At 39.7% G+C, this 12,203-nt stretch overlaps 1 protein-coding gene across 1 annotated transcript; it reads right to left on the bottom strand.

The window, feature by feature from the left end:
- Positions 1–2,861: 2,861 nt before the first annotated feature.
- BRS3 (bombesin receptor subtype 3) lies at positions 2,862–7,830 on the bottom strand. The gene is made up of 3 exons (XM_010402789.3): positions 7,191–7,830; positions 4,154–4,505; positions 2,862–3,421 (listed from the first exon to the last, which is right to left on the bottom strand). The coding sequence occupies exons 1-3, from the start codon at positions 7,619–7,621 to the stop codon at positions 3,014–3,016; spliced, it is 1,191 nt and encodes a 396-aa protein (XP_010401091.1). The 5' UTR covers positions 7,622–7,830; the 3' UTR covers positions 2,862–3,013.
- Positions 7,831–12,203: the final 4,373 nt, after the last annotated feature.

Below are 12,203 nucleotides of genomic sequence, written 5' to 3'. Positions count from 1 at the left end.
TACACAGACATTAAAACTGTTGCTAATGTGAAGATGAAATGTGTACATCTCATTCACAAAACAAACAATAAAAAAAGTACTTCCTAGAAATTGTATTTACTTTCTCATTATGACTCCAGATGGACATGAGCTTTGAGGGAGTCTGCCTTTCAGTATTCCGTGCCTTTTTTTCTACCTATTCTTACACTGTGGACATAAATAGTGAACCCCTAATTATTCATCCTATTTATTTGCTAGGTAACACTCAATATTCATGCAAATAGATGGTATTCCCACATGCTCTTATAGAATTACACTTGTATTACTTAACAGTCAAAGAAACTGGTTTTGGAACACCGAGAAAAGATTGCAAAGGCAACAACTCTTTCCCCCTAAATCCAGTTATGGTAATGTGGAGACTTTTTATGGATAATGATACTGTGGGGAGTAGATGGAATTAATAATATCAGATTGGCTGGATAAAAAGATGCGTTGACCCATATATCACTCCAATACATCATGCCATGAAGATTTGAAAGTACAGAATTGCCAAAGCATAAAGTACACAGAATAATTAAATTGTGGCTTGAAATATTGCCAGTCTTTAACCAGAACATGTGCAGAATATAGCAAAACCATCAGTTTTGTAACAGGATATATTAGCAGTAGATAGACAATCCAGTTAGAGAAGTAGTTACATAAGTGAAAAGTAGCTGCATGCAAAGAAAGAAAAATGGTGAATTAGGAAACTGGGTTTTAAGGGCTACTGTGAGGTGTAGTCAAAGATTTTGCAGTGGGAAATTTGGTCTCTGACAGAGACAAATTGTGAAGTCCAGAAACATGTAGGAGATCTGTTTCCCAAAGGCGTTACTAAGCTAGAATAAAGAACGATGTAAGGAATGGTAATGTTGGTGGATTTTTCTTTTGTTTAGAATTCCCTATAGTAAGATCCAGAAAGATAAATGTAGGTTCATAAGTGTGTAGGCATATCTACTTATTTCAGTCTCACCCTGAAGCTCCATGAAGGAAAGGGAGAAGAAGAAAATAGTAGTGCAGCATGTTTGTTGTATTTGTACATAGCTCTCTACCAGACAAAGAGAGCAAAATAAGCTCTCTGGAGTCTGCTGTGCCATAAATTGTATTTCTGTGCTGTTGGATTTCCATTTATTTCAGTGATCCTATCCTGGTATACAATTGGTACAATAAAAGGAGGAATCCATTTGAAAATTAGTGCTTGTAGCGTTGCAGCTTGTAGTACAAGGACTGTAGTAAAATAAGGCCGGGCCTGATGGGATTAAACCGGTCTGTCATTAACTGGTTTACAATGACGACATTGTATTGCAATGCCCCTGGGATTTATAGTTTGGTTTTACTTTTCTGATTAGAACAGGCAACAGAAAGAGTCTGTAAATATATTTCCTCATCAGATAATAGTGCATCAGTGGATGGATTTCTAGCCATGTGTTGCTAAGGGGCTCTGTGCAGTTGAAGGGGGGCTATACCTTCAAGGATTAGTTAAAATTGAAGCTTGTGTGACTGACAGACTTATTTTAATGCATATGTTGCAACTTCTGTTCTATACTTTAACGCACAAATTCTTTTTTGGAATAGAAGTCCCTTAGTTTAAACAATGGAAAATCTATTGTGTTTTCTATCACCAGCTTCCACAGAACAAAATTTTGGTTCAGGGAAAGACAAAATTCATAAAAATAAGTGCCACTCAACTATTTTGTACCATGAGGTAGGAAGACTTGCCTCCTGTACTTCCTGATGGGAAGGCAGTCCCTGCCAGCAGTGCTGCTGAGCGTGGACAGCCTGACCTGATTTGCCTCTGCAAGCCCAGTCATAAAATCAGTGGAACTGAGATTAGAAGGCCTATGGCATTAAGACAGCCTATCCTAATATTAAAAAGGGATACGACTTGAAGAATAGAAAATTAGTATAATAGAAAAATCCAGCTCTCCCAGTGTGCTTGAATGTGTGCAGACCACTTAGATACAATCATGTACACTACAGCAGGAGTGGATCTCTGCAGCTAAAGGGCCAGTCTGACTCTTCACACTGTACATTTTTCACTTCAAATTCGCTCTAGTCTGGTTTGGTGGATTGGACATACAGTTCCACATCTGAGAGAAGTCCAGGTTGTGCACTCAAGACTACTTTGGGATATAAAGTAAGGCAGGAGAGGATGTTTTAAGCACTTCAGAAGTGCACTGTAAATCCCAACTAGAACTCTTGATACAGATCCACCCCAATTTCCTGATATTAAATTACTGTAACAATAAAGAAACTCTGCACTATCGAGATGTTTTACCCATATATCACAAAGAATTTTACAAGTGTGGTTAAAGATGATTATAGCTTTCTTGGAGAGATTATCACCTGCTGGTTCCCTTGACTTCCTTAGGAACATCCATCTCACAGCAGTCAGCTCTTACACAGAATTTCTAAGTCACTGACAGAGAAACAGCTACTGTGGATCTGGCCCGTAATGCTTTCTCTTTTTTTACTTCACAGTGCTACAAACCTTAGCCTTCTTTCATTTTAGCATTCTTTCTCATGTGTTTACCAATTATTAACATTTAGGACAAGAAAATAAATGTGCCTGGTTGGTTGTGTTACGACCAAGTGGCTTTTCTTGCTTGCTGTAGAAGCAAGTAGCTGTCAGAGGGAGCTCTCAGGCATGACTCAAAGAGCAAGTCACCAAGAACAAAACCATCCTTACAGCCAATTCTTGCACCAACTCTGCTAAGTCCTTTCCTTTCCAGTCCAGGAATTCCAGCTAGGAATCTATGTTCATGCCTGGGAACATGAGCAATCCCTTTGAGCTTATGCTGGAAAGTTTCAGCTTCTTCCCCCCCCCCCCCCCCCCCCCCCCCAGTTTGATTTCTTTATTCTATATTTTGAAAAATGAGGAACTCCTGATGAACACACTTTCACAGACAGGGCAAGCCATGGCACCTCTTTCCAGGATCCCAGTAGCAGTGACTTGATAGCAAAGACTCAGTTTCTGTCCTTCTTCATCCCACATGGACTAAACACTTTCCTCTTCTTTCGTGATGCTGTAATCTGTTAGCAGTGTAACACTGATTTCTGAGCCATGCATGCTGCCTGTGACCGACAGGGCTCTGGTAGGAGAACTGCTCTGGGGAGCACTGGGAGGCTTTGCACAGAATGCTGCCTTGCAGCATGAGACTTGCTTTTTAAAATGTTGCCGGAAACTTTTACTCAGCCAATAAAGAGCGAAAGGATTGACGCAAGAATTGCTGAAGGCCAAGGCGCGGGAAAAAATAGTTGCTATAAGATGAAAGGTGGAAGCATCAACAGACGTGTGGTATGTGAAAGAGCGGTACAGGTAGAGGATGTGGTTGGGCAGCCAGCACAAGGCAAACAGAGCCACAAGCACCAGCACTGTCTTGGCAACTCTCTTGCGGGATTCAATCTACAAGAAATTAATGCATAGCTGGTATTAATACCAATTAATAAAATGTTTGTGTTGTTGGTGCTGATTTGCAAAGCAGTGTAAAAGTCTAAATGCATGAGTAATCAAAAAAGCAAAAAGTAAAAAGAAAATGAAAAAACAAACAAAAATCCTAAACCAGAAGAATTAAACAGGAAAGTAAATCTATTTCATAATTTTTTAACAAAGTATTCCCAGTGCAGATCACATTTCCTTTCCATTATAAATCATATGGCACTATCATCTAGACTTGCATTTAAAAGTACAGTAATTAATGTGTCAGCTCACATGGATGAGGTCCCAGTGTTTAAAATTCAGGTTTTTCTGAAATGTTTTGCTCCCTATAAGAGGGGAACCAGCAATTTGCTAGCTAATCCTTAATTAGGTAAACACTCTTTTCTTAAGCTGCTTTGTTATATTAAATGAAGGCAGTAACTAGTGACTAAGTACAGACAGGCTACTCCTCTTTTTAACAGGGTCATGATAAAGCATGACAGACCCGTCCCTCTTTAGGGCAGTGTGGACACTCACAAGTGATGAGTCATGAGCATGTGTCATGCCTAAGTGCACAGCTGAGTTTGGATTTGAGTTTGGTATGGGCTGAGTTTGTGGCGATTTTTACTCCATTGTCAGGTTTTGTACTCAAGAATTCAGATTTAATCAGCACAATACACTTTGGAAAATTGGAGAGTTTAGTGCTTGATCAGAGCTTACCTGCTTATGGGCATGACCATGTTCTTCTGCTGGCATGTTGGATGTACTTTTGTATAAAGTTCTGGCGATAAGAAAGTAGTAGACAGAAATGACAGCTAAGGGCACAATATAGAACACTAAGAAGCAAACCAGGGAGTGAGCTTCCTGCAGGATCTTCTCAGATACAGGATAGGGGGCACATGCCTCAAAAGTTACATTTTTCTCAGGATTGCTGAAAGAATACAAATCTGAAAAAACAGCCTCTGGGATAGCAAATATCATGGAGACAATCCAAACACAGCCAGCTTTACAGCAGGTCTTCAGGAGTGCATCTGAAGTCTGCAGTTCCAAGGGTTTAACGATGGCTCTGTACCTAGAATGACCAACATCACTATTAGAATAAACACAGAAATAATGCGAGCTCTGACACTGCAAAATTCTTAAGGCTAAAGCCATTACTCTTCTTGCTAAACTAAGGGTGCTGGAATTCTCTTGGAAATGAAAAGAGACACTAGCTCTTTGGAATTAAAATGGAAATGTAAAAATTAACTTCAAGCATGTATTTTAATGGATTGGCAGGCAGGACTTGCCATTGAAACCTTCCTATGTAAAGATGACTTCTACAGTTTGAATTGGGATCACTAAGGGCAATCATCACTCCTAATTTTATGACACTGCCTTGAAAGATAAATGAGGGAATTAGTATGCAAAACTGATGAAGGGATGAAACAGGTTAAATATTTCATAAATACATGAAACCAAGCATGTTCACCCCTCCTTTCTTCCATCTTCCTAAGACCACAGCTGAGTGCAGTGATCTGACTCAAAATAATGCTCCAGGATTCATTCATATTTATAAAGCAGGAGAGGGCACTGCTGTTGATTCATGCCTGTGATTCTGCAGCATGTGGACTGAGTCAGGAATACGAGAAAAATCTGGATTAATCTATAGATGTATGATAATCTGTGTGGAAGTGGCACATGGAAAAAGACCAACTTCCATGAAGGCAGATGAAGAGCAGGAAACATTATACCCTGTTCCTAAAGGACCAGGGAGTCTTGATAATGCAGAAAGAAGCAACCCCTCCAGGGGGGCACAAGGCTGGCATGAAAAGAAAGGTGGTGAAAAAGGACCCAGAGGATAAGACAGCTTAGTTGTACCATTTTGCGCAAGCTGAGGATCTGGTCTTTTTCTCCTCTAGGCAAATTTAAATAGCAAGCTGGAAGCTGGCTTGCTATTTATCAAATAAATACCATTTTTATTGACTTTGAGCTCTTCTAGCACAGTGGAACATAACAGTCTGGTGTTGAGCACATGACCTGAGCTTTCTCTGTAAGTTTACCATGTAGTGACTCTGTGAGAATGTAGTGCAGAGTATTTATGTAGCAGCTACCGTGAAGAATTGAATACAGAAGCAAGTGTCTAAACCATAGAATCAGAGAAGAGCTGGGGTTGGAAGGGATCTTTAAAGGTCATCTAGTCATGGTGAATTCTGAATTGATGTCATACAGGACCAAGACCTTGGAGCTACAATAGATAGTTCAGTGTAAACATTAGCATTATCTTTAGCAGTAGTTAAAAAACCCTAAAATAAACCCAAACCAAAACAACAACAAAAAAGCAAAATGTTAGGTAGTATTAGGAAAATAATGGAGAGCAAAAGAGACAATTGTGCAATTACCTGTATCCCTGATTCATGCAACCTTTGAATACCATGTGTTGCTCTGCACACCTTAACTAAAAGAAACACAAACAACCTAAGGAGAGATTATGACATGAATAACCTGGAGACATAAACAGGGATCACTGTCTCTTATGACACAAGAGCCAGCACCCTAAATGAAGCCATGTGCAGTGCAGAAGTAAAAGGAGTTGTTTGGTACAGGCAGTGAAAGCCATTGTTAAACAAGTTCAAGAAGAGGCTGAACAAGTATCCAGAAGAGAAATCCTCTGAGGTTATTAAATAGACAGAAACCACATCTGTTCAGTGTCATCTGAAGGCATAGGGTCAAAAATGTAGTTGGATAGAGGTTTTTATTCTTCCTACTTGTCTTTTCTTGTTCTTATACTACCACTGCTGGAGGCTGGTATTGGTCTACATGGATCCTTGATCTGACCCTATGTGGCCATTCCTGTGCTGGCTGATTATTTTAGAGTACAGTAACAGTACCATTGGTAAAATTCTGGACACATGAACAATTCGCTATTACATACAATCTAAAATTGCTGGCGGACAAGATGAAGATATTTTTCCCTCTTAATAGTAAATTTTATTTTTTTGTTTTTCTACTCCTCAATGCTCCTGCTCCTGCTGATTATCAGAACTGAAATATCATCTTAGTTTTATTCATTCAAGAAAGAAGTACACGGAAAAAAGATTCAGCACTTCCTGACAGCAGTCAGAATACTGATCCCTCCTAGCAATGCTGTCCTTACCACCTGAGTTTAACTTCAGGACCCCTGGGCTATAATATTTCTGTAAAAGACAGAAGAACTACAAGAGAAAAAAAAATAATAGATATGCACTTTTCAAGCTGAAAAGTATATTAGCCATCACATCATGAGAGTAATTCATTTGTCCGTAAGTCTGTTCTGTGTTTTCTTTTGGCGTTTTATCCCATGTCAGTCTTTTATGTTCTAGGATTTTAAATCCTCCCTGAGTGCATAGATCAAAGAATTTTCACTCATATTCAGTTTTATTTTTCATGTTCCTCGACTACTTCACTGTACCACTAGATAGCACCAATATACTGTCTTTTTTTCTCAACTTAAGCCATTTTCCTTTTTTGTGCAATTGAGACTAACCCTTGTACTGTACTTCAAACTAATAAAAGGTCAGAAGAGTTAAAGAGTTTTTCTCACTTCACTACCTTAAAAAGAAGTGCTACGATTTTACTAACACGCATTTTTAAATTACATGGGAGACTGGTAGTTTGGGATTTTTAGTCTATTACAGTGTGCCGTTTAAGACTGTGCAAAATGATAATACCTGCTATTTTATCCATTTCTAACTTCAAACCTGCAGCATCTCCTGGTAAATCAGTTGCACAGACCCACCTGTCAGCACTGAGAACAGTCAGGGTAAACACTGATACTCCAACTGATGTTAACTGGATAAAAGACAGCAGCTTGCACCCAATTCTTCCGAAGAGCCAGGTATCCACAATGTAACGTGTTGCATCTATAGGCACACACGTTAACAAAAGCAGCAGGTCTCCGAATGCCAGGCTGGTGATGAAGATATTGGGAACCGTCTGCATTGATTTAATCTTGAAAAAGACTTTGATGAGTATTGCATTTCCAAGGAGACCCACTGAAATGATCACAGCATATGTAACATAAATTATGCACAGTATTTTTAATCCTGGAAAGGAGTCTTCAGTCCATTTTTCATTCGTGGTTTCATTATCAGAGCTTGATTTCAGTTCTGTATCATCTGTAGATGCACACAAAGTCTGATTAGCTGATTGCAAGTATAATTGAGACATTTCTTTAACTGTTTCTTCTCCCCAGGCTGGACTTCAATTAATCAAAAAAATGTTTAACATTTAGCTTGCAGCATATCAGCAGGGTCAGGGGAAAGGTACAGGTTTGCGTCTGAAATTCAGATTCCTGTTGCACATTGACTACTTTCATCCCCTTCTGGATCTCGAAAAATGCCTAGGAGAAATGCACATAGATCTTGTTCTGAACTGGGGAGGAGGAGAATATTTTTATTGGCTTTTCAGCTACTGGAACAGAGAGGGAGGGGGAAAAGGGAAAGGAAGTTTCTTTAAAGACATTAGCTGAAATAAGGTGGGTTTTTTCCTGGAGATGTCTGGCAAGTAAATATCATATTGTATCAAAACTGTAATGTTAGGGTTTGTATATTACGTAGCAAACCTTTGTTACCGTTGTTCAAAATTTTCTAAAATGGAAATAAAATGAAAACCTGAAATAGTTTTCTCAGTAGTACAGGTAAGCAGAGAACATACTAATTTAACACAAAACTCTTCAGTATACATTAATGACAGATAAAAGATATCGGAATATAGTTAGTATTTGCGGAGAAAGCTATAGAGACAGACTATGCTCTGATTAGTCTTTCTATCACAGATATGCAGTGACCTTCCAAAAGGCAATATAAAATCAAAATTCATGGCCACAGTCCTGGTAACACTTAGGTTTTTTCCCTTGAAGCAGCCCCACTGACATTAAAACCACACCTTACGCTAAAGTTTGAACAACTTCATATGTAGTTGCTGGATAGATGCCTGTTATCTTGCAATAACTCATGTATGTATTGGCTGTACAACTGATGATTTAAATCTTCTGAGAGAAAAAAACTTTTCCTGATGCTTTCTCAAACAGTCATGTTAGTAGTAGTATGGGTTTTCTTATCTTTAGATTAGTCAACAGTCAAATCTCACATCATCTCATTATGTGCTCAAATCATCTTACTTTGATGAACTCCTGACTAACTTTTGTGTAAACTAAGATACAAGAAATGTGGTGCATTGAGTTAAATCTCTTAAAATTAAGAAAGCCAAGATCTAATTTCTAAATAGTGGGAGTGGAAAAGGGATCAAAGCCTTATGCCTCGAAAATTTAGATCAGGTGCTGGAGTATTTTTGCTTTGGATTGTTCTTGAGCTGTGACATTGGAGTGGGGAAGGTACCCTGCTCAAATCACAAAAGCAGCCTTATAGCAGAGTCCCTTTAGCTGCACACACGCAGACACACAAAATCAAGCTTGTTTCATTTACTCAAAAAAAACTTCTCTAAGTACTATGCGTGAGAGGCCTAATTTGTCCTCTCCCAACCCCAGTCCTTTCAAATATAACCATGCCATAGATATCAGGTGGTGAAAGACCAGGTGGTAGATTGTACATCAAATGGAAGATCTGTACTGTGGCATGGTGGGAGAAGGAGTCACTGATGGAAAGAGGATTCATGGGTTAAAAATTCCAATTATGCTTTTTGAAAGTGCTTTTAGAAGAGAAGCTCTTGTCATCATCAACCACAATATGTCCTTTCATGCAGGCACACTATGTAGGTTGCTCACAGATTTAGGTACCTTTGAGGATCCTGATTATGTTGTCCACCCACACTGGCGTAGTACCATGCATTAAATTTAATACAGAGTTCAGTAACTGTAGCAGATTGTGACAGCTTAATGTCAGATACTTACATAAAATGTTTCATTTTCCTGTATGGGAGAAGCAGGGTGTCACCAAACATTGGAACTAATTGCACTCCACCAGGTGTTGAGTACTCAAGGGTGGCATCTGAATGAAGCATTGGGTGTTTAGCTGAAACTGGAATTGAGCTGAAAGAAGCTTGTTGCTTGCCTTGAATTACACCACAGGTTGATTAATGCACCAAAGCTCAGCCAGCAGCAGAGATCCCAACCAATGCTTACAGTCCCTGAATTTCCAGAGCCATCTGAGAGATTCGGGCTGGCAGTGTGAACTCTGAAGCCTGGTAGTTCTGTCACTTGAGCATTTTGTATGTTGGGATGGAGGACCTAAACTGATACCCCTCTGTGTAACTCATAATCCACAGGACTGGGCTCTTGAGCTGTGAGTTGCTCCCACCAGTTAGTTTGGGGGATGATTCAGATATGAAGGGAAAGCAGACAGACCTCCCGACCCATATTAAAGCCTCTTGAGGACATCAACATGTGTCACAGATGCAAGCAACTCCAGAAAGGGGCAAAAGCTTAAAATTCTCATTACTCTTGGTACTTCATGTGCTGTTCATCCTGAACTGGATCTGAGTTCATGTACCTGGACCTGAATGCCCGTTCTGATGCTTCATGCTTTAGAATCCCCCCCAGTCTGGAAACACAGACACATTTTCCCTGCTCTCTCTCTCTAACAGAGCACAGTACATATGTCTAATCCTGCTCAGAGCAACATGAAATTCTACTTGGTTTTCTCTTTCCACTGAGAAACTGCTTTTTCCCCCATCTTTCTGCCTCCCAGTGGGAATGTGGCAGAAGGAAGTTTCATCATTTCTCACAATTCTTTCTTCAGTCCTTATATTACTGGAAGTTTTAGGTAGTTGCCCAGGTTCTCTCTTTATGGAGCCTAAGATACCGTCTTAGTGGATCAGTAGGAGGTGAAAAACACTATTTTCAAAAAGCACACAAAATAACATTGTTTAGGACCAATGAAAATCTGAAGGACAGACAGCAAACCACATCTGCAATTTATGATAGTAGAATTTTAGCTATTTCTGATAGCTTTCTGTTGTACAAATCCAGCTGAAAAGGAAGAGAATGGCATTGTTATTCCAAACAGTAAAGTACTCTAAGGCATTATTTTAGAGCTTTGCCTCCTGGTGTGAAAAGCAATTTGAGTAATTCTGGCTACTTTTTCAAGTTCCAGCTTCACAGAAAATAAATGCTCCTTTTGAACTCCATGCTGCAAAAAAAAGAAGAGTAAAATACTCAAGAGTATATCATTTAGCTGCATTTTTAATGCAAATTTTCTGTTTTAATGCAGTGTGCCAACTGACTGAAATCATTGCCATGCGCTGCATAGTGTCACCCACTCAGAAAAATCTTTCAGAACCATTTGCTCTGCACCAAGCCAAAATAGAAGAAAACAGCCAAAGCCTTAACTCACATTAAAGAAAATTATTTTCCAAAATAGTAATTGTTTTGTGTTGCTTATTTTTGTTATTTCAAGGTACATTGGTCTTTCTGCATTGATCGTTATTTATACAAATATGTCAGAATGCTTTGTAGCTGAAGTGCTGGGAACACAAAACTGATACACACTGAACTGCAGCTATATTAGCCAGCCCGGTGTTTTTAGGGTAATTTTAGCTCACTTTTTTTCGGTTGTTATTGGTATCACTTCTGAATAGAACTATTTAGTTGTCTTAATTCTTCTTTTATGTCTCAAACTCATTTTAGACCCTTCGATTGTCTCTCCTAGCAGTTTCACCATCTGTTTATTGTTGGCTGACGTATCCTTCTGTCTCTCCCCTGAGTGAACTGACATTTATGTTTGTCGGGTGTTTACGGTAGAGAGGTTCTGAACAGCTTGTCTATCCTAGTTCTGAATTGGGTAGACTCCGTTGTGGCATCTTCTCTTATAAAAGGCTGTTCTCAGGTTAGGATCTCTCCTGCAAGTGAGCCTGGTTGCTCTCCATGTGCCCAAACTCTTTAGTGCAAAGTGGGACTCTGCTGCTGGGACACCACAGGCACATTCCTCCTACTCCTCCCAGGATGAGGAAAACTGATTTAAGTCTAGAAGTCTTCCCAGATCAATGTAAATCTTTCCCTTTCAGCAAGTCCCAGTAGCCTTCCTTTTAGGTCATGTTTTTCTGACATGCAGGAAAGCTTTTTGCTCCTTCATCAAGAAGTCCTGACCTGGAGTCCTTTAACAACTCCAATTTATAAACCAGAGTTTGCATTTGTAACTAGAACTTCTGAAATGTATTTTTCTTCCTAATGTTTTCTGAACTGGCTTTGGCACCTCTGTGTTGGGAAGAGGAGTCCCTGCTCTAGAGACCATATTCTCAGGGATGGGTGTGTGCGATTACCATGTTTCTGACTTACAGCAGTCAGAATGTGTTAGAGCTTTAATGTCTTCTCTTTAAACTGATATTGTCAATGGCATGACAAATAATGGCAAGATGAGGGGACAAAAAGCCGTGTCATGGCTGTGTGACTGTTCCCAATCCTTTTTCTAGTTTTCAGGAAGGCAAGTGTTAAGTGGAGAAGCCTGAATGCATGCTGGAGTAAGCATCCACGTCGGAGAGAGCAGTCCATGTTCAGAGAAGATTACCAACATATTTGGGGTTGTGTTCTGTTCTGCTCTGTCCTGCTGGGAGAATGGGAGTAAGTAATTTCCACGGACCACACCGAGTGCCTCCTGGAACAGAGAGAACATCACCTCCTCATCTTGCCAGGCATCTATTTCAGAGCTACAAGTCTCAGGCAAAGGGGAGGAATGTTGCAGAGGGCACTGCCCACGCTGGATTCCTTCACTTATGATGACAAGAGCTTGATTTCAGTGTCTGTCAATCTGAAGGTTTTCACCACTAAGTGGGAACATCTTCTCTACCCTGTATTTTG

This window comes from Corvus cornix, chromosome 4A, assembly GCF_000738735.6.
Source record: "Corvus cornix cornix isolate S_Up_H32 chromosome 4A, ASM73873v5, whole genome shotgun sequence".
Taxonomy (NCBI): domain Eukaryota; kingdom Metazoa; phylum Chordata; class Aves; order Passeriformes; family Corvidae; genus Corvus; species Corvus cornix.
The sequence above is the reverse complement of the archived record's forward strand: the minus strand, read 5'-3'. Positions and strand labels throughout refer to the sequence as shown.